Source organism: Pituophis catenifer, unplaced genomic scaffold (assembly GCF_029215685.1).
Source record: "Pituophis catenifer annectens isolate HBS135680 unplaced genomic scaffold, rPitCat1.0.hap2 SCAF_2, whole genome shotgun sequence".
NCBI lineage: Eukaryota > Metazoa > Chordata > Lepidosauria > Squamata > Colubridae > Pituophis > Pituophis catenifer.
In genome coordinates, this window is record NW_027256882.1 from 100,056,760 (window position 1) to 100,083,574 (window position 26,815).

Consider the following 26,815-nt stretch of genomic DNA (forward strand, 5'->3'; position numbering starts at 1 on the left):
GCTGAAGCCTCCGAGTGGTCTTCAGGGGCAGCCCCATGTAGAGAGCGTTGCAGTAGTCAATCCGGATAATTTAATTATAATTATATATAATTATATAATTATAATATTTATCAGATAAATAAGAAATTTGATCTTTGTATTTTAAAAGTCAAGCACGGGGGTAAATGGGCAATCGAAATAGGAGCAGTGCTAATTCTCTTTTAAATGAAGAAACTGATGCTACTTGCCACAAGCCTTGTAGGTTGAGTAACGGTGTCCTTGGGGTCATCCATTTTAGCTTGCAGCAATTATGCAATGCAAATTCAAAATAATATAAAAAAGTGGATGTTAACTATATTGATGGAAGTACAGGTAGTCCTTGACTTACAACAATTCATTTAGTGACTGTTCAAAGTTACAGCGGCACTGAAAAATGTAGCTTATGACCATTTTTCATACTTATGACCTTTGCAGCATCCCCATGATCATATTATCAAAATTCAGATGCTTGGCAACTGGTTCATATTTATAACTTGCTGTGTCCCAGGGTCATGTGATCACTTTTGTGACCTCCTGACAAACAAAGTCAATGGGGAAACCAGATTCATTTAACCTTCTTACTATAACTATCAACTTCAGTGATTAGCTTAACAACTGTGGCAAGAAAAGTCGTAAAATGGGCATTAACAAATGTCTCACTTAACAACAGAAATTTTGGGTTCAGCTGGGGTGGTAAATCGAGGACTATCTCTACCAGTTTAAGGAGGGTAGACCAGACAATCATGGAGTTGGATTAACTTCATCTTTATTTTTGGCCAATTGTCCTGCTCTAAACTAAGCTTTAAAAACAAAACTGGTAACTAGAAGATGCTTAGAGACAGTTGAAGGTGGCTAGTGAAAAATAAATCCAGAAAGACAGAGATTGTAGGGATTGGGAAACTACCTATTTTGGAGTGAGTTTTACACCATATTTTAATCTGGATTGTACTTCTGATGGGCCAAATACTGAGTTCTGTATTCAACACTAACTAGGAAGTCTAAGATAACATTGAAAGTTAGGAATGCTTTTTACCAGCTTAGATTGATTTTAGTTGTCCATGCTTTGTAGTGCAGCTCTCCAACCTGGAGTGCTTTCGATGAATTGGAACTGCTACATCTCAAATTCTTTGTTGAAAAACTAGAATCTGAGCGTTTTAGGAATTGTTCCAATAACTCTGAAATATTACCAACTTGGAGACTGCTTTAGGTTATCATTCTGTAACATGCAGTAGATAGGTCTATCCCATTCGGAAAATTCAAATGGTGCAAATGTTGTTTGCTAATGCATGCAATTACAATGTGTCACGTTATACCACTTTCAGATTCTGTACAACCACTCTCCAGCCCACATTAAGTTGCCCATATTTGCAAAGAGAAAAGCAGTTGACCAATCTGCGTGATAAATAGTTGGCACTGGAGTCCTGCTTTTGTAGCTCATTATTCGTTTCACCAGATTGAACAAGGGAGTACTATTTCTCAGTAGTGACTTGCTTGTGGCATTGTTTTCCATGGGATGTTTGTTATGCCTTATCTCTAGTCCTCTAAAAGCTTACATGACTACCTTAGCCTGTAATTGAAACTGAATTCGGTCAGGGGCACTGCATATATGACACTGACTCATTGGAATTGGGGATGGGTGGGTTACTGTATGATTGTTTTTCTTATTATTTTGTTTATATTTTTGTAATTTTTATTATTTGGGAAGTTTTATTCTAAAAGGTGGCATATACTGTAGATCCTAATAAAAATCTAAACAAGCATGGCAACTATTGCGTGCATTTACTTAACATTTATTTAATAGATCTGTATTTGACAGATTGATTCTGAAACCATCATTGTTGATATGTTCACAGTAAGCGGCTTCTTTGCGACGTGGTAATTGTTGCTGAAGACGTTGAAATCGAAGCCCACCGTATTGTCCTAGCAGCTTGCAGTCCATATTTCTGTGCAATGTTTACAGGTAACTTTGTTTTCTAAACAAATAACTATTCTTATTTTGGGAAGAGTAAAAAGAGAATGTTACTTGGTGGCGTTACATGGGATGCTGTTATATGGATGAGGGATGTTAAATGGAGGTACAGCTTTTATTAAAAAGTGTTTTGCTGTGGAGCATCATGTTATGGATTTGATTGTGGAGATAGTGCAAGTTAAAATCAATATACTCTTCTTAGTGTAGGGTGTTTTTTTTTTGTTCTTTGCATAAAGGCTGCCATTGGACTGGCTTTGATGGTAGAGCATAGATGTCCAACCTTTTGTCCTGCCTGGGCCGCATTGACTGAAGAGGAATATATACAGGTAGTCCTTGACTTACAACAGTTTGTTCAACATTACAACGGCATTGAAAAAAGTGATTTCAGTTACGACCTTTGCAGCTTCCCCATGATCATGTGCTGAAAATTCAGATGCTTGGCAACTGGCTCATATTTATGACTGTTGCAGTGTCCCAAGGTCATGGGAGCCCTTTTTGTAACCTTCTGACAAGCAAAGTCAATAGGGAAGCCAGATTCACTTAACCAACTGTGTTACTAACTTAAGAACTGCAGTGATTCACTTAACAACTGTGGCAAGAAAGGTCGTAAAATGGGGCAAAACTCACTTAAAAAGTGTCTCACTTAACAACAGAAATTTTGGGCTCAATTGTGGTTGTAAATCGAGGACTACCTGTAGTTAATGTATATAAATCACATAATATTAAAAGTTTACAATTTTTGAGTTGTAAAGAGCCAGGGTTGCACAGTAGTTAAAATGCAGTACTACAGGCTACTTCTGGTGACTGCTGGCTGCCTGCAGTTTGGCAGTTCAAGTTTCACCGGCTCAAGGTTGACTCAGCCTTCCATCCGTCCGAGGTCGGTAAAACGAGGACCCAGATTGTTGGGAACAATATGTTGATTCTTTAAACCACTTAGAGAGGGCTCTAAAGCACTGTGAAGCAGTATATCAGTCTTAAGTGCTGTTGCTATTGCTATCTTGTGAGACCACATAACTAGATGTCTAGGTCTATGGGCTGGAGGTAAGACCCTTATTTGAGCATCAAGGTGATGACTGGAACTCATTGATTTAAAACAAATACAAGCTCCATTAACTTTTGTCTCTCCTCCATTTTTTGCGTTATAGCCTCTTTATGGCAACTGAGGTTATGACTTCATCCCAAAAAATAGAAAAAAAATCATTTGGAGTGTAATATCACCCTTGGAGTAAATCCTCTGCAGACTACAATTCACTAAGCATCCTACTTGTGTTACTATGTTCCATCAGCATTATATTTTACAATTAATAATGAGCTCTTTTGACTTTTTGATCACAGTCATTAAAAAGGCATGGTTTCTTTTTGCTTGAGCAAATGAAGAAGTGGAAGTGTGCATGTGCACATGTATAACCCTTGATAGATATAATCCAGGTTTTTAAAAACATTTTGTTTGTATGAAGTGATCTTTAAAATACTTAAGTATTCTTTAATGGCTGTAACATTGTGATTGTACAGACTGACTTGGTTGTCTGCAAAGCACTAAATAAGAGACCAATCTCCATTTCTTCGTTGTTTGAAGTACATGAGTACACAAGTGTTAATAGATCTACTGCTAATTAATCCTAACTGCCCTATAATGTTACAGCATTTTGCTACCAATGGGGGGATGTTTATGAAAGCAGATTATATTCTTGCTATTTTAAGACATATCCTCACTGATAATGCTTGTAGTTCTTTCCAAATAGTATGCACCAATTTTATAAGGTCTTTTAAAAAACAAACAAACACTAGTTCCTCTTTTTTTGTGCATGTGCCCATAATGGCTGTGCAGATTCAAAGGGAGAAAAAGCTCTGAAGCATATCCAATGCTCTTGTACATTTTATCAGCAACTCCTTAAAGCAGGTGTGCTTTTTCCCTCTCGCCCATGAATATTCCCTATTGCCTTTTTCTCAAATCTACTGCGTAACATCCTTTGAAAATGAAAAAGCCTCCCCAGATAATTACATTAGATAATAAATTACCAATCTTCAGTTGTTGTTGTTGTTTTTTTCCAGATAAGGCAATGTTGGCTAGATGTTGCCACTCATTACTAGTGACATGGAACACAATAGTGAACAACAGGGATAGTTTCTGTGCTGAAATGCTTTGCTATGATAATACAAAGTAATCCATGATAATGCAGATTATACAACTGTATGGGCAAATATTTTACTACTCGGTGAAGAGCTAAGGATTTGCTACATATCTGAATGTGTGACAGAAAAAGAATAAAGTTCACATTTCATATATATTAATGATTTGGTAGAATATTTGCTGAGGAAATTCATTGCCAGTGATAGGTTGGAATTATGTTGTCCTCCATGATTAAAATTTACTAGTGATAAATCCAAAGGAATTATCTACTGCCCGGAATGCAGGGATTTTGTCTTATTCACGGCATTTGGCCTCGTTTTGAGTAATAGACAAAATCGCTTTTTGTGTAGGAGAGGCAAGAAAATATTTTCCCCCTTCCTAGGAATAAAAACTGTGTTGAGGGCATACAAAAATTACTCAATTTATCATTTCAGAAAAGAAACAGAAACATGTTGGTTTGGTTTTGTTTTTGTACAAAATTAGGTAGAACTCTACAGATTGTAAAGAGATGGAAGGGACTTGGGAGATTGTATAGTCCTAACCTCTGACCACTCAGGCATTCTCAAAACAATAGGTCCCTAATAATTGGTTCAAAAAGAAATTTGGTCACTTTCCCAAATGTATTTAATAAAAGGATGATAAACTGATGGAACCTAATGGGAACTCTCATTAATAATAACTCTCCCAGCTCAGACTCTGATTGCCTCTTAAAATAATGTCTAAAATTGCATTTCAGGAGATATGACGGAAAGCAAAGCAAAGAAGATAGAGATCAAAGACGTTGATGGACTAACCTTAAGCAAACTAATTGATTATATCTACACAGCAGAGGTAGAGGTCACGGAAGAGAATGTCCAGGTGAGGGAAGCTGAGTAGAATCTTTGGTTACTCTAAAATAAACAATGTGTCAATATCTCCTCGAGTATGAAATATGACAACATAAGAAAACAGTTAAAACTATTTAAAAGTATATAACATTCAAAATCTTAAGAAATAGAGCCATTTTAAACTTCCATATTCAATATTACTATGCAAAATAACAGGAAGCTTAGAGGAAGCTTATTTTCAATCTTACTGATATAACTAAAATGCAGAGATCAATTTTGAACAAGCAACATTTAACCGATAGTAGGGTTGAAATGAGGATTCTTGGTGCGCTCTGAGTTTGGTTGTTTTCTTGCAGATGTTTCTTTACCTAAAATAGGTAACATCATCAGAGAGTAGCAAGGACACCTCAAGCAATATTTAAAGAATATCTGAGGCCTCTTTGCTAACTCTTGAAAACCTCTCTTTCAGCCAATGCTGTTTCTTGTGTTGTTCAAAATCATTGATCTGAATATATGTGTATTTTAGTTCCGTAAAATTTTGTATAAGAAAATACTATAAGAAAAAATTATTGGGAACCGAGGTCAATAAACCTACAGTTTTATTACTAAATAAGCTTTTTAAATATTTTGTTTCTTTTCGTTATTTTGTTGCTCTTAGTGCATTTTACTGTGTTATCTTGTACACATCTCAGTCAAAAGATCCACTAATTTTCAGGACAATTTATCCAAAGTAGCGAAAAATATTACTGCTTTTCTTATGTAAGCCACTTTGGAAAGTTTTCATTTTTAATGATGGGCAGAAAAAAAAATAGCAAAGTACAGAATACATTTTAGGTTGAAATTTAGAATGAATCATTATCATTTTATTTATTATAATGTGTGCATGAATGTACACATACAGTTGGTATTGTCTTTTGAAATTGAGTATCCCCAAAGATATTAAAAATACAGAATGTACTTTTGGAGCATTACATTTGACAGGACAATGAAAATATAATAGCTTTGTCTAGTTTGGTGTTTAAGATTTCAGTTCAGGTAGCGTTTAATGAAGATGATGAAAGTTGAGAACTAAAGATTTGAAATTTACAGTCCACTCCAGTGTGATTATGGACGCCCAAAGGTTGGTGTTCAGTTCATATTATCTGGTTTAGTATATTCCACCACCCAGTGTTATATTCTAGTTGAAATCATTTTGAAACCCTCTCTAGGCATTATAAAATAGGAAGTATGGATAGGAGCATGATAAGAAGCTGTCTCCATCTCTTCCTTGAATTGGCAGGGAAAGTCTGTATTGAGCTGTAACTGTCTCCATCTTCTCAGAGTCATTATTCACCAGAGAGTCAGGAACTCGCATTTTAGGATTGCCAGTTACGTGGAAGACGATGAACAAGAGATGAAACATCTTTAAATCTTTCCTCTCAGTTTGAGGAGATCTGTGAAGGGGTTTTCAAAGCATAGAGTCTTGGCAGTCCAGTTTGCAAATTTTGAAAGTGCTGGCTCTTGTTCTATTATATCCCAATAATTTAACCATTGAAATGCAACATGGATGTGGATGAGCCTCTTCCTGGGAAGCGTGCTGTTAATTATATTTACATTTTGTCCTTCATTGTTTGAGGAGAATATTAAAACCTTGAAAAACTGATGTTAGCTGAAGAAACCCAATTATTATTAGTTTCTCTTAACCAATTATTATTTAGTTTCTTTTTTCTAATCTATTCTAAGAATCAAAGTGTATTGAGGCCTAGAGACTGATAGTTTAATTTTATTGATGCCTGTTGGGGTTAGTGCTCTCTAAAATAGTTACTGATTTGTAATATTCCCGTGTGATCCAGCTGGGTTGGATTATTCTTGCTGGAATAAGAGAATGAATGCACCCCAGGGTATATTGCAGTTTTATTGTTCTGTTTGGCTGAAATATGTTAAAGAAGTAGAGAAATATGATTCTTTTCTGGCTCAGGTGTGTCATATTATGGTTAGTCTTTAATACTTTTAAAAATCGTGCTTCAATATTGTTGTTTTTTTGGAGGAACCAACATATGGGACTTCAGTTGCTAATTCTTTGTTACCTTTTCTTTTTCAAATTTCAGGTTTTACTGCCAGCTGCCAGCTTGTTACAGCTAATGGATGTTCGACAGAACTGTTGTGACTTTCTTCAGTCTCAGCTCCACCCCACAAATTGCCTTGGAATTCGCGCCTTTGCAGATGTGCACACCTGCACAGAATTATTGCAACAGGCCAATGCCTATGCAGGTGATTGTAACAGCCCTCAAGATGTTCCTGGCTTTAAAATATGAAAATATTGATGTCATGGATATTAGTACACATCCTTCAAACCTAAATCAAAACAACAAAGGGGGAGAGAACTAATTTGCTGCGTAAGCTTGTAGGTGATTCTCTTGCATCATAAGAGGACTTTTAACATATATAAAATGCTAATTCTTACTGGTAAAATTCAACTGAATGTACACATGATCTAAATCCCTCAAGTAGAGAAAGGCAACATGGCATCTCTTACATATTTCAGAATGAATTTTCATAATTCTTGAATAATGATCATGTTGGAGGAAGTATATCAAAATTGTAGTTTGGAGGTCAGTATGTTTCATACTCTTAACCCAGAACAGCCACCTCAACCTAGACGCCTTTCAGAAGTTGGACTTCAGCTCTCCAAATTCCTTAGCCAGCATGCTGAAATGTCTGGAGGGACAAACATTAGAGAAAGTTGCCGTTAAGATATTATCTAAATCTACATCTGGTATTTTAAATACAACTTTTCAGGCTAGATGTTCCGAACAGACATGAGAATTACAAAATGCTTTCAACTTACAAGCAGGCAATTTTACAGAATCTTTTACAAAAGATATTATACCAATGTTTCGAAGCAGCAATGTTGAGTAAAATTACAATTACGTATTTAAGATATACTGAAACAACAATCAGCCTTATCCTTCCTAGTAGTAATTGTCTGCTCCTTAGCCAACTCTTAAGTTAATATAGCATTAACTAGAAAAGGATATGGGGGAAGTTAGGTAGAATATTGAGGTTCTACTTGGGCTCATATCTTTGCTCTCTTGGACATACCTTTCAGTACAAGAGTACCACTGAGTTTAAAAGTCAAGGAACATTTTATCTTTTGAATAGGAAGGTGGTGGAGTCAAGTTAGCATAGGAAAGAAACACCATGATGTGTTTTTTTGGAAATGGTCTAAAAACCAGAGAAGGTTAAGAGAGCTATGGAAGGAAGCAAGTTTATAACTAGGTTCTAATATACGATTAGAACCACTTGGAAGAAGAAAAGTGTACAATATCTAAAAAAAGAGAAGTAACAAAGAACAGATGTAAGTAGAGAGAGCTTATATAATGAATAAGCAAATATTGAAGGAGTTACAAAGAAGAGGTTTTTATCATGTGTAAGTGATTGTTTGAGTAGAAGGAGCTGAATAGAAGGAGTATTAGGAAAATATAAAGTCAGGTTGAAGGACAAGTTTTTAGTGAAAATATACTCTTCTTTTTCTGCTGCAAATTTGTCTCAGATATTTCGGAATTGAGAAGATAGTGTGAGAATAGGAAAGGGAAGTAGTTTTTGCCCCACTAGGGTGCCTTTTAGTTGACCTTACAACACTTGAAGCCAACTGGTAGCTTGCCACTGGCCCGTAATAGGAGTAAAAGATAGTATTTTTCTGCAGCTATAATATTAAAGTCTTTGTACTCCATTTGCTGGAAGTGAGCATACAGTATTTGAAAGAAGTTGTAAGAAGGTAGTCTTGTTCAGTTTCCAATTGGCAGGTTTCTGATATGGGGAGTACTTGAACCACACAATACTGTTACATGCTCTCAAAAGAATAAACAATTATAGAAAGTTATGAGTCAAATAGTGAAGAATACAGTAGTGAATCTTAAAGCATCCTCCCACTATTTTTATTTACTGTATAGGCCCTAAAGTCAAATACTTCAAGCAGATCTGCATAAAATGCTTTACACTGAAGCAAATTCTGTTTTTCTCCAAAGATTTCAGATATATTATGAATTGGTGCATTGGTTGACTGCTTATCAATAGGAATTCTTGTTCTGACTTCATTATATCAGTAACAAGACCTTACAAAATTGTATTCCCTAGACACACTGTAGCTTTCATCATAATTGTACTTACATGTAGTGCCTTACCTGAAGCTTTCCTTAAAGGAATGGAAGAGGTGTCCATATCAATGACACAATCTTCTTTTTTGATGATGATAACAGTAGTACATCATAGGATGATTCTATATAGCTGCAGTTCTGTTTCTGTTCTCTTTGTCCAAATAAAGCGGACTTGGCTGGTAAATAAGAAATTTTCAGTTTGAATCAAATTAATTTGCAAATCCAGGTACACGTCTTTTCAGCATCTCTTGAAGACTGACTAAAAAGGAGGACTTTGAAACATGACAGATTGATCTAGGCCAGGGGTCTGCAATCTTAAGCACTCAAAGAGCCATTTGGACCCATTTCCCACAGAAAAGAAAACACCGGGAGCCACAAAACCTGGCTGGGCATGGCCAACTTGATGTCACTCACTTCCACCAGTCACATGACACCTCGCCAGCCACATCTACCCAGCCGATCATTAGGGCAGAGAACCAGTTGTTAAAAAACACCGGGAACCACAAAACCCTTTTGACATATATCTCTCTCCCCTTCCCCCCTCCCCCTCTCTCTATATCTCTCTTATGTCTCTCTCTCTCCCCCTCTCTCTGTATCTGTCTCTGCCCTGACCACTTCTCCATCCCCTGTCACCGTTACCTTCTCAGGCCAGGCGAGGAGTGACTGGGAGGGGAGGGCGAGGGGCGGGGCCAGGCAGTGGTGGGATCACCCGACGGAGCCACAGCAGAGGGCCCAAAGAGCCGCATGTGGCTCCAGAGCCGCAGGTTGCTGACCCCTGGCCTAGACAAACATCGGTGCATTCTGTGATATGTGTAGAAAACAAAAGGCAAATTCCAGGCTTGGATGCATTAGGAAAGGAAGAATTGAAAATGAAATAGCTCGTACAGGAGTTAGCACAATTTGTTATCTGCACTTTTGTATTGACATGGTCACTAAACAAACCAGATCTAAAGGTTTTTACATATCTGCAATATTGATCTTGTATTTTGTTTCTTTACTTAAGCGCAGGCGACCTTTTTCACATGCATAAAATACATTTTTGTAAGGTCTTGTTACTGATGTAATGAAGTGAGAACAGAATCCCTATTGATAAGCAGTTCAGCCAATGCACCAATTCATAATATATCTTTGGTGATACTGTACTTAGTGCATGCTTACAACTTTTCATCAAACCTCGGCTAATTTGACACTGGGAAAGATATAACCAAGATCAGTTCAATATGATTATGGGGCTAGGGCAGCAGTTTTATGAAAGAAAGGTACAGTGTTTAGATTCGTTAACTTGCAGCAAGTTAAGTGAACCATGTGGCTTTTTAAGCAAATCCAAATTTCCCAGTTGACTTTGTTTGTTGGAAACTGGTTGGGAAGGTTGCAGACGGTGATCTCATCATCTTGGGATGCTGCATGCCGGTTGCCAAGTGCTTGAATTTTGATCATCTGATTGTGGGGACGGTGTATCGGTTCTTAAGAGTGAGAACTGGTTGTAAGAAGCTTTTGTAACTTTGCTAAACGAATGGTTGTAAGTTGAGGACCACCTATAAAAGATTCCGGGGAAATTATGGGTTATCGTTGCCAACAAAGATGTTTGTTACAACCGACCTGCCTTGAAAATCAGCGGCTAAGTTTAACATTTTTATTGAGTTATAAAATACTGTAAAATACAAAATACAAAAGTAAATAGAAAAACGGGAGGGGGGGAGGAGAAAGGGGGAAGAAAAGTGAGGATAGATAAGAAAAAATAAAGAAAAAGAAGCATTGGCTTCCGACTTTCTCTGTTACAGTAAAATAAGGCACTAACATCAAATCACAACTTTTTGCTTTTTCATAATAATATGAACAAGCCATTTCTGTAAAGATCTATCAATCTACTCGGTAAAACCCAAAATCAAAGTTACATTCTTTTCCACATCAAGCACTAAGTTCAGAAATGGTCTCCATGTGGAAACAAAAGTACTTATATCCTTTTCTTTAATCAAAGTAGTCAATTTTGCCATTTCAGCCAACTCCATCAAAATCAGTGGCTTAATGAAGCCTGTTGCTCTCTTGTCCACGTTTCTGAATTTGAATGTAGGGCGTTCAGAGCTTTGCTTGCTTTCTTATATCTGGGACAAATAATTACCTTTAAATGCTTGATTTTAAAAACCATTTAATCTTTAACCAGACCAGCACTGAACAACGTTTAATTTAAATCTGGTTTAATTGCAAGCTCTTGAGGTTTTGTTGCCCTTCATGAGGAATATATTACTTTAACATCCCCCTATGAAATGTTAATGAAAATATCCCAGAAATGCATTCAAGATTCTTTTGGCTATACATTAACTGTGTACAGTGAAATATTTTGCAGTTTAAAGCAGCAGAAAGCAACCTATGAGCTCACTGAATACCCTCTTTGAGAAATACCTAAAGCTGATAACTTGTGTTATCATTGTGATTTGTTTGATTTTGGTTTAGTGTGCTCTATGGTCTACAGTCTAGTTACCACTAGAGTGTAAATGTTTGGCTTCATACAATTTTAAATATTTCTTCAGAACATTACATTCTCATTTTAAAAATTGTTTCTGTAATAAGATATTGAATAACCTGTGATAGTTCATTATAATTATAATAAGTTGTGTTGAGATTTATGTTCTCAAGAGCCACCTGCTGGTGAACAGAAGTATTTTACAGAGCCACTTTAAAGAAATATTCAGAACTGATATTGTAAATGAAAAGAGCTGAAGGTAATATCTGTATTGCAGACATTATCTTGAAAACAAGCTAGATTCCAATCTATTATGTCTAAAGAGAAATTCAGTTTCTTTGTGCAGTTTTCCACACTAGTACCAGAAGTTGTCTTTCTTGGGCCTACCCTCAGAAAACATTATTCTATCAATGTAGAGTTATTATTTTATATACCGCTATGTAAACAGTCTTTACAATTACAGTTTTTACAAGCTTTTTCCAGCCAAGCACTTCCCAGATCTGTTGAACTACAGTTATATTACCTACAGTCAATGTAACAGATTGTACGTTGGTTGATAGATGCTCCTGCAAGGTTTCAGTTAAATGTTGTTTCTTGTTTTCTGCACATGACTGAATCTGAAACTCCTTGCATGTCAAGTATGCTGTAAGCCAGCGGATCCCAACCTTTTGGGCACGAGGGACCAGTTCCGTGGAGGTTTTGCCATGGACTGAGGGGACGTGGTTTCATGTGCTGCCTGCATCCCATGGACGGGGCTTTGCTTGTTTGCACAGTTGGTTTCTGCAGTGCAGGTCCACAGACCAGAGGTTGGGGACCCCTGTTCTAAGCTGTGGCTCTTCTACAGTATGAAATTCAGAGTTTCACACACTCATAGCAGTAGGTTATACATTTCCTGATGTGACAGTGGAGCTCATTTTCTTTATTGGTGTCATCTTTGAACACCAGTCAGTCTGGGTTTTTTTCTTCATACGCTGTAATCCCATTGTTGTTCAAGCTATTGTTGCTAGTCCTTCATGTTGAATGAAAGCTTGGATTTTCATTATGATCTTCCTTTTCTTAATTTCCAATTCTTTGGAACAGAGCAGCATTTTCCTGAAGTGATGCTTGGTGAAGAATTTCTTAGCCTAAGCTTGGACCAGGTTTGCAGCTTGATATCAAGTGACAAGCTCACAGTGTCATCAGAGGAAAAGGTATTCTTGATTTGTGTCTTCTGTAATATGGAAATAGAGCTTGACTGCATAGACAGAGGAGAAAAAGAAATATCTGAGCATTCAGAGAAATGGCAGCTTTTGCTAGCTGTCACATGGCTATGAAATAAATGCTCTTCTTTGAGAAGAGCCTCCCCTGAAGTTCTCAAGGCACAGATATACTGCCATAAATAGGGAATGATGCTTTTTTAGGTATTTGGATCCCAAGCTAATTAAGGTTTTAAAGATTGGCACAATTGTGTTCAAAAGCATCTGCAAATGGTGCTGTCCAGAACTAAGAAACATTGGAATAAACTCCAGCAGGCTTTGAAATTCTCTAACTTAAAAAAAAATAAAAAAAAAATCAGTGTGCCTAAAGGCAGAAGACTTCTATGATCCGGAAAGGGATATACCAAAATGGCCACTAATGAAGCTGAAAAAATAAGAAGGCATACAGATCAAGGCTCACAATTTAAAACATTGCTAAATGAGTATTTGATTAACCTTTTGTAGAAAGTATAACAAGCTGGATGGAATGCAATTAGTGTCACTTGCAATTTAATGTCCCATCTCTAATTTACACTGGCTGAAGGATTCATTTTTTTAAGCAACACAAGCATACGAATGTGCACAAGAGCCATCAGCACCTTTAATCTGGACATCTCACTGGCGACTTCTTCCTACTGCATATTCATTAAATGAAGCTCCTTTTTTCATTAACATTCTTTCTGATGCTGTCAGATGATATTTAGGTCTCCAGCCTGGAAGTTCCTTAATCAGGTACAACTCCCGTATTGAAAGAAATTTGCAGTTGCTGGTGATGGATGATTTCAACACAAACCAAGATTTGAGATGTACAATTGTTATAGATATGTGACTACATTTGTGAACTAGACTATTTGATTTTTTTTCCGTAACTCTCATAATCTATTCTAAACTAAAAAGTAGAATTTCCAATGGTTGATGTACATCTTTGTTCATTTCATAGAACTCCGTGATTTTTCCATGCTCTTTTTGTGTTGCCTGCTGTCACATACTCTAGTATCCTCTTTCCTATTGTCTTTTAGAACACTATAGTCATGCAAAAGACTCAAAACAGGCAAATTAAGTACAACGTTCAAACACATTTTTATTCTAGTGATGAAATCAAAATATGACTACATATTACTTATGATCACAATTCAGCCCAAAATTTCCATTGCTAAGCAAGACAGTTAAGTGAGTTTGTCCCATGTTTCTTGCCACAGTTGTTAAGTGAATCACTGCAGTTGTTAAGTTAGTAACATGGTTGTTAAGTGAATCTGGCTTCCCCATTGACTTTGTCAGAAGGTCGCAAAAGGTGATCACATAATGCTGGAAAACTGCGGTCATCATACATATGAGCCAGTTGCCAAGTGTTCAAATTTTGGTTGCGTGGCCACGGGGATGCTGCAATAGCCCTAAGTGTGATAAAATGGTCACCGGTCACTTTTTCGATATTGTTGTAACTTCATACTGTCTTTAAACAAATACCTGCTGTAAGTCAAGGACTACTTGTATTGCCCTTGAGGTTTTAAATTAGATTCAGAATGCTAACAGTTATAATGTATACTTATTGCACAACCTGTAAACAAATTGAGATGTCTCTGGATTGGAAGTGTGCTACACAATTTGAAGTCCAAAAGTGTGCAAGGTATGGCTTATTTAAACGACTGTGTTTTCATCCTGCACATGATCATCTTTTTTTCTGCATTTATAAATCTTATTATGTCACTATCCTCTGCCTTTTAAAAAGTGTTTTAAGTTGTTTCTGCAGACTTAACTGTTACATAATTTATGAAATCGTTGCTTGCAAATTTGGGTTCCGTAATGACAAATTAGGTCCCTTTTAGACAAAACAAGTTTTGCTGTTTGCAGGTCTTTGAAGCTGTCATTTCGTGGATTAATTATGACAAAGAATCTCGCTTGGAACACATGGCAAAGCTGATGGAGCATGTTCGTCTTCCTCTCTTGCCCAGAGACTACCTTGTGCAGGTTAGTAGTCATCAGAACTTTGCACAATTAAAAATAATACAAGCTCTTTATGACTTGACATCCATTCATCTATCTCCCTTAGGAATCATAATCTTTGCAGCCTTCCAATGCTTTTTTCACATGAAGGCTCAGTTGGATAGAACAGGGATTGCATTTATCTACAATAAATGGTGCAAGAAAGGCTGCCGTTTGGTATTCTAACGATACAGGAATTTTGAATTTTTAAAACCAACTTCACGTATAGACTTTTTTTACTGGTGTAATTACTGAGAGATTATTTAGGGTGACGCTGTAGCCATATGCTTGATGATAATTATTTCTACATCTCTACCTCTGGCTGAAGAGGCTATCAAGATTCAGTTCTAGCAAGCTGAAGTAGCTGTGGATTTAGAATTTTAGCATTGAATAGGGTTGTGTTTACAGTGGTTCAGTGGTTAAGACGCTGAGTTGTTGATTGAAAGATTGGCAGTTCAGCGGTTTGAATCCCTAGTGCTGCGTAACAGGGTGAGCTCCCGTTACTTGTCCCAGCTTCTGCCAACCTAGCAGTTCGAAAGCATGTAAAAAATGCAAGTAGAAAAATAGGGACCACCTTTGGTGGGAAGGCAACAGCGTTCTGTGTGCCTTTGGCATTTAGTCATGTCGGCCACATGATCACAGAGACGTCTTCGGACAGCGCTGGCTCTTCAGCTTTGAAACAGATGAGCATCGCCCCCTAGAATCGGGAACGACTACACATATGTGTGAGGGGAACCTTTACCTTTACCTTAGGGTTGTGTTCCTGTTCAAAACTCACCCATAATCTGGGGGTCCTCTTGGATTCATGGCTCTTTCTTGAAGAGCAGGTGGAGACCATGACATAATTTCATCCTGTGAACCAATTGTAGTATTTGTGGATTGAGATATTTTGAGGACTCTTGTCATTTCATATTTGGATTACCATACTTTGATTTAGATCAGGGGTGTCAAACTCACGTGATGTATTGGGACTTTTTTTCTCCTTTGCTAAACAGGGTGTGGGCATGGCCAGCGCGTGACACATTCAGCCCACGCCCTTGGAGTTTGACAGCCCTCATTTAGATGCACCAGACTAGAAAGCGGGAGATGGTGAATTCTAGTCCTACCTTAATCATGAAAGGCAGCTGGGTGACTTTGGGCCAGTCACACACTCTCGGCCCAGCTTACCTGACTGGCTGATGGTTGTGGGGAAAATAGGAGGAGAAAGATGTGTTAGATATGTCCGCTGTCTTGAGGCATTTGTAAAAATAATAAAGGCAGGATACAAACAAATAAATGTAGTAGCCTGAGTAGTAATGGGCACTGCCTGGTTGCCGTGTCCCTCCTTTAAGAGCTATACCTGTTGCCGTTGGGCTTCTCAAAACCTTTTATGCCTTAGAATTTTCATATCTACTTTGTTTGGGTGGAAACTTCCTGTTCAATAAGACTAAGTTGGGGAACCTTGCTGTAGGTTCGGGCTCCAGTAGTGTACTGTTTTTGAGTGGCTCACATACCTCATGTATATATGTATGAATGTACAGTACGTTGCTATTGTTCTTGCTGCTGTTAGTTGCTTTTCAGAGAAAAAATTTTCCAAGAGAATGTATAGAATAAGATAATGCAGATTTCAATGTTAATAAAGAGCAACTTAATCTTTTCCCAAAATTTGAATCATTAAGCAAACGCTGTTAAAAAAAATTAAGATCATGAACTACAAATTAAACTTTTAGATCTTCCTAAAGAGACACTGTCTGAGAAAGTTCGAATGTAAAAAAAAAAAAAAAATCCTCTGCCTTGTGCCTGCTATCTGGCTGCAGCTTACAATTTCATAAATAGTCATCGCACAGTTTATTTAGGTAGTTTTAGGATTTTGAAGGTAATTCAGTTCTTTCCTACTGTGCACAATTTGGCTTTCCATGCCTTTTTTTTTCTTCTCTTGTCCAAAATCTCTTGTGTATCCTATTTCAGTGTTGCCCTAAGCAACTTTTAAGATGTTTGGACGTCAACTTCCAGAATTCCCCATGCTGGGAGTTGAAGTCCACACATCTTAAAAGTTGCTGAGGTTGGCAAACAGTTAATGAGATAAGATTGTTGCACAATTTCATGCACAGAATATGCATCAGTGCTAACTTGAAAATAGAAGTAACATTGCAAGGAATGACAAATGGGAATCACTTAATGAACTAGATGTTGAATAGGCAGAATGCCCTATAGCTTCATACTGTTACATCTAAATTCTTCAGAACAAATCCAGCAAACTTCTTTTGGCACATATTTTTGTAATGTTCACTACCTAACCCAGAGATGCTAATGTTCATTACCCATTATCATTATCCTTCAACGCTGTCAAACTATTTACTAACTCTGCACTACTATTAATTTTCTCATCGTTCCCACCACCCATCTCCTTCCACTTATGACTGTATAACTGTAATTTTGTCACTTGTATCCTTACTATTTATATTGATATTGTTTCCTGATTGCTTATGACTATCATTAAGTGTTATACCTTATGATTCTTGACGAACATATCTTTTCTTTTATGTACACTCAGAGCATATGCACCAAGACAAATTCCTTGTGTGTCCAATCACACTTGGCCAACAAAAAATTCTATTCTATTCTATTCTATTCTATTCTATTCTATTCTATTCTATTCTATTCTATTCTATTCTATTCTATTCTATTCTATTCTATTCTATTCTATTCTATTCTATTCTATTCTAGTCTAGTCTAGTCTATTCTAGTCTAGTCTAGTCTAGTCTAGTCTATTTTCATTAGTGAAATGAAGCCATTGCGCTAACCTGTTTTGACATTTAGACAGTTGAAGAAGAAGCTTTAATCAAGAATAATAATACATGTAAAGACTTCCTCATTGAAGCCATGAAATATCACTTGCTTCCTCTGGATCAGAGACAGCTGATAAAAAATCCTAGAACCAAGCCAAGGACTCCAGTCAGTTTGCCAAAGGTAAATAATGTTTCCTTGTTGAAAAAATTCAACACCGACAGTAATTCCAGCCCAAGCATAAAAATATGTTGGCATTGTATTCCAGTAATTAACACTTTTTCTACCCAAATGTTTTTTCTATTTAGTATTGATATAATTTAGAATATATTTACCCTGTTATAGGATAGGTACAGTGCAAAGAAAGCACAAAGGAGAAGATTACATCTAGTCTTCCTATAGATGTTAAATGTTGGCATGTAATTGGATGACCATGAATATCAATTCAGATTAGCCAGCTTGTAGAGGAACAGTTTAGTTTTGGGCAAATGTGAATTTTTGAACTTCTTTGTTAGATATATTATTTATTTATTTGATTTCCATAGTACCTATCTCAACAAGTGACTTACATAAGAATGCAAACAAATATTAAGCATAGATTTAAAATGTGAAAATACTGTTTTTATTAACTTGATTTCATTCTGTCTTCTTTCACATTCTAAATTCCTGTACTACTATCTTCTGATATTAATCACCATTGCCAGGCATTCATAGAATTGTCATATGTTTCCAGGCTGTTAACAAAAACCTGTGTTTTAGATTCTAAATTACTGGCCTTTTCCAAAGCAATATAGTTTATTAAGCCAAAGTGCAGAGGCCTCATCCAAAGATAACAGCAGCAACTTTCTGGCCGTACTTTTAATTTTAATATTTTGCATATGTCAAATTGCCATGCTTCTATTATAAAACATTTTTTTTCTGGAGCAATTTTCTTTTACTCCGTTTAATGCACTCAGCTATTTTGGGAGATAACACAGTTTAAGAATTCTTTTTCTAAAGGTGTATTTCTATTGAAAAGGCTGTGATTCTATGGGATTTTTTTAAAACAATAATTACTTTTTCTTTCTCACCAAGATAATGATTGTGGTGGGTGGGCAGGCACCAAAAGCCATTCGAAGTGTAGAGTGTTACGACTTTGAGGAGGAGCGATGGGATCAGATTGCTGAACTTCCTTCTCGGAGATGCAGAGCAGGTACGTTTTGTTCTTTATAATGTCCTCAATCACTATTTAAATACTATTTGTTCTATTATTTATATATTCTGCCACCTGTAAGTAATTACGAAATATATCCATCACCTTACTGCCTTTCTGAGTAAGCAATATTACGCAAAGTACAGAAAAATGGTAAATTTTGTAAGAAAAGGAATTGGACACATGACAACAAGACAAACAGGGCTCGTTCATTCTTTCTTACAACTGAACCACTTGCTTCATTTTTTGTGGTGACTCATTTTTTATACTTAGTCTGCCTTCAATCAATATTGATTCATTGATTCATTCTATCCGTTTTACACACAGACTTCTTAAATAAGCAATTCTCAGTGCATTCAACTTCTATGTCGTTCATGACACGTCTAGCTATTGTTTCTTTATAATAAAACTATTTGCACTTGTAGACAGCAATCTTGTAGATTGCTTTTATCAACAATCTGCATACTACCTACACCTTTACCACTAGCATTTACACATCTTAAAATGTCTTTATTTATTTCCCCATAATCAGCATGCGAGGTACACAGATTCATTTACTTACTGTAGTGTTTTATTTTTGACTTCGTGTTCTCTGTTGAACACAACTATCTTGACATTTAGTTTCTTAATTCCTGAGGTTTTTCAGTCAGCCCCAGAGTGGAGAGAAACGTCTCTGTTCCGGAACTGAAAATCCTCCATGGCTGAAAATCTTGCTTGGATTTCAGGAGGGTTTTTTTTTCAGCTAGCCCCTGAGTCAATAAGTTTCCCTGTTATCTCTGGGAGTTGGCTGAAAAAGCTGCTTATGGAGTCCAGGCTTCTTATCACAGCCACCTTTTACCAGTTTCATTTTACAAAAAGTCAAGTTGCAAAGCCAGGCCCAGAGGTTCCATACCATTCTTAAAAAATAAAACTAGTAGTGCTTTATCTATTTATTTAAAGAATGTATGTGACTATTCACTTTAACCAAATAACTCTGGACAAGTAACAAAACAAGTTCATAAATCACACATTTATGTGAAACACTACAAAGCAATAGCAGTTAGACATATACCGCCCCATAGTGCTTTTACAGTGCTCTTGGAGTGATTTACAGTGTCAGGATATTGCCCCCAACAATCCGGGTCCTCATTTTACCAACCTTGGAAGGATGGAAGGCTGAGTCAACCTTGGGTCCCGTCAGAATCAAACTCCAGGCTGTGAGCAGAGTTTTCTTGCAATACTGCATTCTTGCCACTGTGCCACCAGGGCTCCTTAACATAATTACCTAATTACAAATAACCTTATAGCACAGAACACAACAAAATACACATACCAGGCTTCACTAACATCCTGGCCTCAGTGCCTGAAGGAAAGCCAGATCTTCAGGACCACTCAGACTTTGGTGGAAGGCGGTTCCATAGGATGAGTGCTGTGACAGAATAGGCAAAGCCATTTGGGTCCCACTGGATGACATTGCTTCATAGAAGGGACACTGACCCTGCCAGGTCTGATGGGACAGACAGAAACCAGGGGAAACAGGGAGTCTTACAAGTAACCTTCCCCTGAGCCATGCAGAGCATTAAAGGAGAAAATCAGCACTTTGAATTGCCTCTGGGAACCAGTGCAGTTCATTAACGGTCGTGTTATGTGAACATATCCACATACCCTAGCGGTAAACTCCAGATTACACATGCTGCTGCTTTTTGGACTAGTCCTGGATGATCATCTATTTGGTGAGGATATGCTTTTCAAACTTGCCTGCTGCCCCCCCCCCCCCCAATTTTGGGAACCACTGTAATGAACAATAATAATTAGAATTGAATTAGCCTTTGCTAATAAGTTCTCTAAATACATTATAGCAGCTGCTAAAAGCTATTTAATACACTGTGCTAAAATCTTGTTGAGTGTAACCATTGAATATGCAATTGCATATTACTTATACATCATTCAAGGAAAGTTCATCAGAAATTACAGGTGGTTGTTGAGACTACTTGGAGCCTAGTCCAGATTTATATTTGTATAATATTTGAAATAACTCATACTGGTTGTTATCAAAGGTATCTTTTGACTGGTGGATTACACCTATTGAATATAGATCATGTCAATGCTAAAAGCTGCCAGAAATTGATAATAGAAAAGGTTAACATGGTGAATCATGCAATCAGAAGCTGTTAGATGAACAGACACTCTCTTTTATTATTAGTTTTTTAATGATTCCTATACTTGCATGTAAGAAGTTGGAATAGGAATTTTGTGGTAGGCAAAGATTGATTTGCTTAAAGCTTTGCGCTCTCTTCATTTATTTTTAACAGGGGTGGTATTCATGACAGGCAAAGTCTATGCGGTGGGAGGTTTCAATGGCTCTTTGCGAGTTCGGACAGTCGATGTGTATGATGCAGTGAAAGATCAGTGGACATCTATAGCTAGCATGCAAGAAAGGCGAAGCACTTTAGGAGCTGCTGTGCTCAATGAGCTCCTGTACGCTGTTGGTGGATTTGATGGAAGTACTGGTAAGCTGATGCACAAAAGCCAGCCCCAATGGGAGAATATTCAACTCTTTATTCTTAAGACTTTCTTCTGGAGTAAGTTCCTCTGTTCATAAATACAAACTTTGGCATTCTGTACCTACTTTGTGACGTTCTCATTCATTTTAATAATGATCTCTCAGGAAAATGGATGGAGCTGAAGCCTAATTTTTAAGGGTGGTTAATTTTGGCTTGAACCATGGGAAGAAAAACTAAATGTTTACTTAAGAAAATTCATTGCTTCCAATTGCCACCATAATGGGTAGTTAATCAGATTCTACAAAAACCCTTCATTGAACTTCTCTTCCCTGTTAGGGAGTGGTTTTAGAATGCCCTGTTAAGCATAGATCAATAATAAGAACTGGGGTGTTATTCTCAGGGGTGACTTCTTATTGCAAAAAGCTCATGATGATTGCAATAGGTAAGGATAGTGTTAATGCCTGAAAAAGAAGCTTCCTGATTAGCAAAGGAGCTCTGGCTTGCTTCCTTCCCTTTGTTTGCCTGAAGGGAAATGATCATTATGAAATGAATTCTGTGATAGGAAAACACAGTGTTATGTGTTTCCCCTTTTCATGTTTTCAAACTAGGTCTGGCATCTGTGGAGGCTTATAATTATAAGGTCAATGAATGGTTTTTTGTGGCGCCTATGAACACAAGAAGAAGCAGTGTTGGAGTTGGAGTTGTAGAGGGTAAGACTTTTCTGTTTTGAAGTCACTCCTATTTTATTTACAGTGATGCAACATTGCAACGATCAATATCACAAAATCACATCCAGCCAATTAAACGAGTCAGAGGATGCTTGATGTTTTTTCTCTAAATACATCTCTGCCATTCTATAAGTACAACTGTCTCTGAAAGCTTAGTTGGTCATGTTTTCCATGTTCCCATATTTTCTTCTTATTAAAAGTGGCAATTGTTTTTTTATTCCATATCCTGGAAAGAAATCAAGAAATTAGTGAAAGAAAGAGTTTCTGAACTGGTTAATATGTGTCATTTATTTATTTATTTACTTATTTATTTATTGGTTCGATTTATATGCCGCCCTTTTCCGGAGACTCAGGGCGGCTTACAGTGCGTTAAGCAATAGCCTTCATACTTTTGTATATACCTGCTTAGTAGGGCTTTTGCCCCTCCCCCCTCAAGCGGTGTTCTTTTTTATACAAAGTCAGCTTATTGCCCCCACAAACTGGGTCCTCAGTTTACCTACCTTAGAAAGGATGGAAGGCTGAGTCAACCTTGAGCCTGGTGAGATTTGAACTTGCAGTAATTGCAGGCAACTGGTGTTACTTAACAATGCTTTAGTCTGCTGCGCCACCAAGGCTCTGTCGGTAGTCCTCAACTTAAAACCATTCATTCAGAAACTATTTAAAGTTACAACAGCACTGAATGAGGGGAGCTTAAGGCCCCTGAGTTTTGGCCGATTTTAAAGTGTCAGTAACTACTAATGCTTCCACTTTATAATAAGGAAAAAAAACCCCTGAAATGATTGCTGCTTGAAGCTGGAGCTTTTAAAAAGCTTCTTGCTTTATAAGAGTTTCTCATTGCCTTGATATTTCATTGGAAATGCCCAATAGAAGCATATTATAACTATTGCCACCAAATTTGTAGATATTCAACAAACTTATGTGTATTATGTGATAATCAGATGAGCAGTGATTAAAACCTGGTTATTAAATATTCGCCATATATTTTCCTTTAATTGATCCTGTTGACGGCTGTTGCTAAAATTCTAGGTAAACTCTACGCTGTTGGTGGATATGATGGAGCATCACGCCAGTGCCTTAGTACTGTGGAGCAGTATAATCCATCTACAAATGAATGGTCTTACGTTTCTGATATGAGTACTCGGCGCAGTGGTGCAGGTATTCTATCCCAAATTATTATTATTTGTTTACTTAAAGTGTTAGACTTCTGTAACACACAGCAATATTTCCTTTTATGTTGTTGTTTTCTCAGTTCTTTGTGTCAATCTCCTTATGGCCTGGTTGATAGGCATTCAAGTCAAAGCAGATAGTCTCATAACAGGCTGGAGTAGATAAATATGAACCATCTAAAGAAAAGTAGAATGTAATATTGATTAGCAAGTTGGTATGTTCAATGGACTTAGTTCTATAAACATCTGTCATGATTACTGATGACTAACTTGAAGTCTGCTTCAGATTGACAATTCAGTCTAGGCAGTATTATGTTCCAGTAGTAGCCAAGATTGACATATTGACATTGGACGTGGAATATTTATAGTTACAGCAATTCCTTTTCACAAATGCCCTTGCAGATATCATGAACATGGTTAGAACGTACAAGTGACTGTCTACTTGCCTCATGGCTAAGGCTGCTTCCAGAGAGTTGATTTTTTCCCCTATTACTTTCACATTTCATGGTACGCATTAGGAAATGGATTACTAAGGGAAAACCTCTAGTTGGCCACTCTAGGAAGCACAGCACTTCTGGCAGTAACATCTCTTAATGGTTAAAAATAGTTTTTTTTAAAAAAAGACAGGTTGTCATGCTATTTTGCCTCTTATTTCCCAGATTGGAAACATCAGCCCACTGTTGAGAGGGTTTGGGCAAGAGTTAAAGCTTCTACCTCATCCTTCCAAATGCCTAAAATGCCCCCGCAAAGAAATAAATAAAAGAAAAAAGAGGCTAAAAATATCAATTCCCAGAGCCTGGAAAAAGGGTGCTTAGGTAGCTTCAGATTTTCTCCCCATTCTAGGCCAATTTTGTAATCCTTTCAAGGGGATCAGACTAAATGTCTATGGCACGGGTATCAAACTCGATCGTGTCACGTGACATATCGTAACGTTTCACAATGTTTTTTCCCTTTGCGGAGCCGGGGTGGGTGTTGCCTGCGTGTGATGTATCTGGCCCGTAGGCCACCAATTTGATAGGCCTGGTCTATGGAGATTCTCAGTCATCCAGGTCATGGTTGTCCCAAAGGTGCTTTTTCAAGAGGCAACTGGACTTTCTGGTTTTTTTGATTTTGAAGATGTTTTGTTTCTCATCCAAGAAGCTTCTTCAGCTGAAGAAGCTTGGATGAAAAGTGAAATGTCTTCAAAGAAAAACCAGAAAGTCCAGTTGCCTCTTGAAAAAGCACCTTTGGGATGTGGACCAGACTAGTAAACTAAAGTTATGGATGCTAATGCTATTTTTATTATAAAAATACAATTACAGAATCTTGCAAGACTCTATGCGCTTCCCCCTCCCTCCCTTTATTTTTATGAGAACTAGAGAAAGTTAAATCAAATGCTTTCTCAGATTACATTTTTGCCCTGGACTCAGATTTCTTTTATCTGACCATTGTATTGATTGTGGCTCTTCCTCCTATTCCTCATGGTTATTCTTTCTGCCTCTTACAAACTCTTAATTTTGCGTAATAACTACCCTGATGGGTACTGGACTGTTTACTGTTCTGTCAGGGCTATGCTTTTGGCACAGCGATTTATCATCCCTGACTAGAAGTCGATTTACAATAGATCCTGAAACTCCCTGTTTGGCTTTTTAGGGGTTGGTGTTCTTAGTGGTCAGCTATTTGCTACTGGAGGGCATGATGGTCCTTTGGTGAGAAAAAGCGTGGAAGTGTATGACCCTGGAACAAATACATGGAAACAAGTAGCAGATATGAATATGTGCAGAAGAAATGCAGGTATTTTCCTCCCATATTTCTCTATCACTATTCAGGTATAAACAAAGTAATTGAGGGGAATATTAATACCAAGGATATACAATAATAAATGTGAGTCTTTAAAGCACTATAGCACTTTTAGTTACTTTAGTAATAAAAAGGTCATGATGTCTTATTTTAAATTAACGTTTGATTAAGTCTACGTACTTTAACTCCAGCAGATTTGAAAATATTAAAATCACATTTTAAAATGGCAGAATTATGGAAATTACAGTAAAATGTAATTGAAAAGCGACATGTACAGAGTTTGGTAAGAGAAGAGATAAAGCTCAAGAATAAATATATTTATTTTAAAGGGTTTCTAGATATCTGAAATTTGACCTTTTTGTCTTGTAAATCTCATCATTGCCAGGTCCCAGAACAAGCATTTTAAATAGGGTATTATTGCTTATTTTTAATTAATTAAATGTTAAACATAAGGGGGATATAGTTCAATTCATATTTATTGCAGATTAGATGTCATGATTAAAGCATATATATGTATATGTATATATATATATATGTATGTATGTATGTATGTATGTATGTATGTATATATATATATATATATATATATATATATATATATATATATACATATATATACATATATATATATATATATATATATATATATATATATATATTCTTACTTCTTCGTAGGGTTTATGTGTGTTTTTCTTCTAGCCAGGTTTTTCCTACGTAGCCAAGGTTTTTTTTTTTTTGTAGCTCCAGCTCAGTAGAATCTCATCTACTCGGTTCTGGGCTTTTTTCTTTTCTAACACCTAGCAAGCTCTCACTGCTAGGTGGGAGACCTAAATAGATCCATTTCTAGCTCGTTAGCTGTCATCAGTAGGCCACACCCATATCCTCCCTGTAAAGGCACAGTATCAATTTTCTTACTTCTTCGTAGGGTTTATGTGTGTTAAAACTTGGCTACGTAGGGAAAACCTGGCTAGAAGAAAAACACACATAAACCCTACGAAGAAGTAAGAAAATTGATACTGTGCCTTTACAGGGAGGATATGGGTGTGGCCTACTGATGACAGCTAAAGAGCTAGAAATGGATCTATTTAGGTCTCCCACCTAGCAGTGAGAGCTTGCTAGGTGTTAGAAAAGAAAAAAGCCCAGAACCGAGTAGATGAGATTCTACTGAGCTGGAGCTACAAAAAAACCTTGGCTACGTAGGGAAAACCTGGCTAGAAGAAAAACATATATATATATATATATATATATATATGCTTTTGCTAATAGTTTGTTATTTTAGTTGTTTTCCAATTATGAATGACTAGAATTATATAGATTGCTTTTGAGATCTCGTAAGTAACAAGAATTTTCAGATCCTTTTTTCATTTTTATTATTTTTCATTTTTATTAAGGATTACCATATTTTTCAGAGTATAAGATGCACTGGAGTATAAGATACAGCTTAATTTTTGGAGAGGAAAATGGGGGGGGTGGAATCTGCCTACCAGGTATTCATCTGGCTAGCGTCCTTAGTCTGGTCAGCTTCAGCACATTAGTTTGCTGATTTTTTATCCCCTGCTTGGAGATAAAAAACCGGCTTCTAAGGCACAGCTGAGAGGAAACAGCAATGAAAAAAAAAGGCAAAGCACAGGGTGGGGAAAACTCGGCTAGTGCCTAGTTAGGGCTGAAAAAAGCTTCTAAAGAACAGCTGAGAGTTGGAGCAAAGCATAGCAGGCAAAGCTGGGAAGATCACTAGCTAGTGCCTCATTAGCGCCTCGTTAGGGCTGAAAAAAAGCTTCGAAACAGGTACATTCGGAGTTTACGACGCACCCAAATTTTCAGCTCTTTTAGGGGGGAAAAAGGTGCATCTTATACTCCGAAAAATACGGTACAAACACAACTATTGATAGTCATTATTTGTTACGCATGCAGGTGGGCTGGCTTTTCACAAATTATATCTTCTTA

General features: G+C 37.0%; 1 protein-coding gene across 3 annotated transcripts in view; it reads left to right on the top strand.

The window, feature by feature from the left end:
• Nucleotides 1–26,815, top strand: part of KLHL3 (kelch like family member 3) — a 51,853-nt gene that overhangs the window by 14,211 nt on the left and 10,827 nt on the right. For 2 of the 3 annotated variants that reach the window (XM_070937279.1, XM_070937280.1), the window contains exons 3-13: nucleotides 1,872–1,978; nucleotides 4,855–4,976; nucleotides 7,033–7,195; nucleotides 12,623–12,732; nucleotides 14,626–14,742; nucleotides 17,557–17,706; nucleotides 18,598–18,715; nucleotides 21,007–21,204; nucleotides 21,807–21,908; nucleotides 22,953–23,081; nucleotides 24,725–24,865. In XM_070937279.1, the coding sequence (XP_070793380.1) occupies nucleotides 1,872–1,978; nucleotides 4,855–4,976; nucleotides 7,033–7,195; nucleotides 12,623–12,732; nucleotides 14,626–14,742; nucleotides 17,557–17,706; nucleotides 18,598–18,715; nucleotides 21,007–21,204; nucleotides 21,807–21,908; nucleotides 22,953–23,081; nucleotides 24,725–24,865 (1,457 nt within the window). Of the gene's footprint in view, nucleotides 1–1,871; nucleotides 1,979–2,223; nucleotides 2,314–4,854; nucleotides 4,977–7,032; nucleotides 7,196–12,622; nucleotides 12,733–14,625; nucleotides 14,743–17,556; nucleotides 17,707–18,597; nucleotides 18,716–21,006; nucleotides 21,205–21,806; nucleotides 21,909–22,952; nucleotides 23,082–24,724; nucleotides 24,866–26,815 lie in introns of those variants that run through there. The other variant, XM_070937281.1, reaches the window with a different exon arrangement.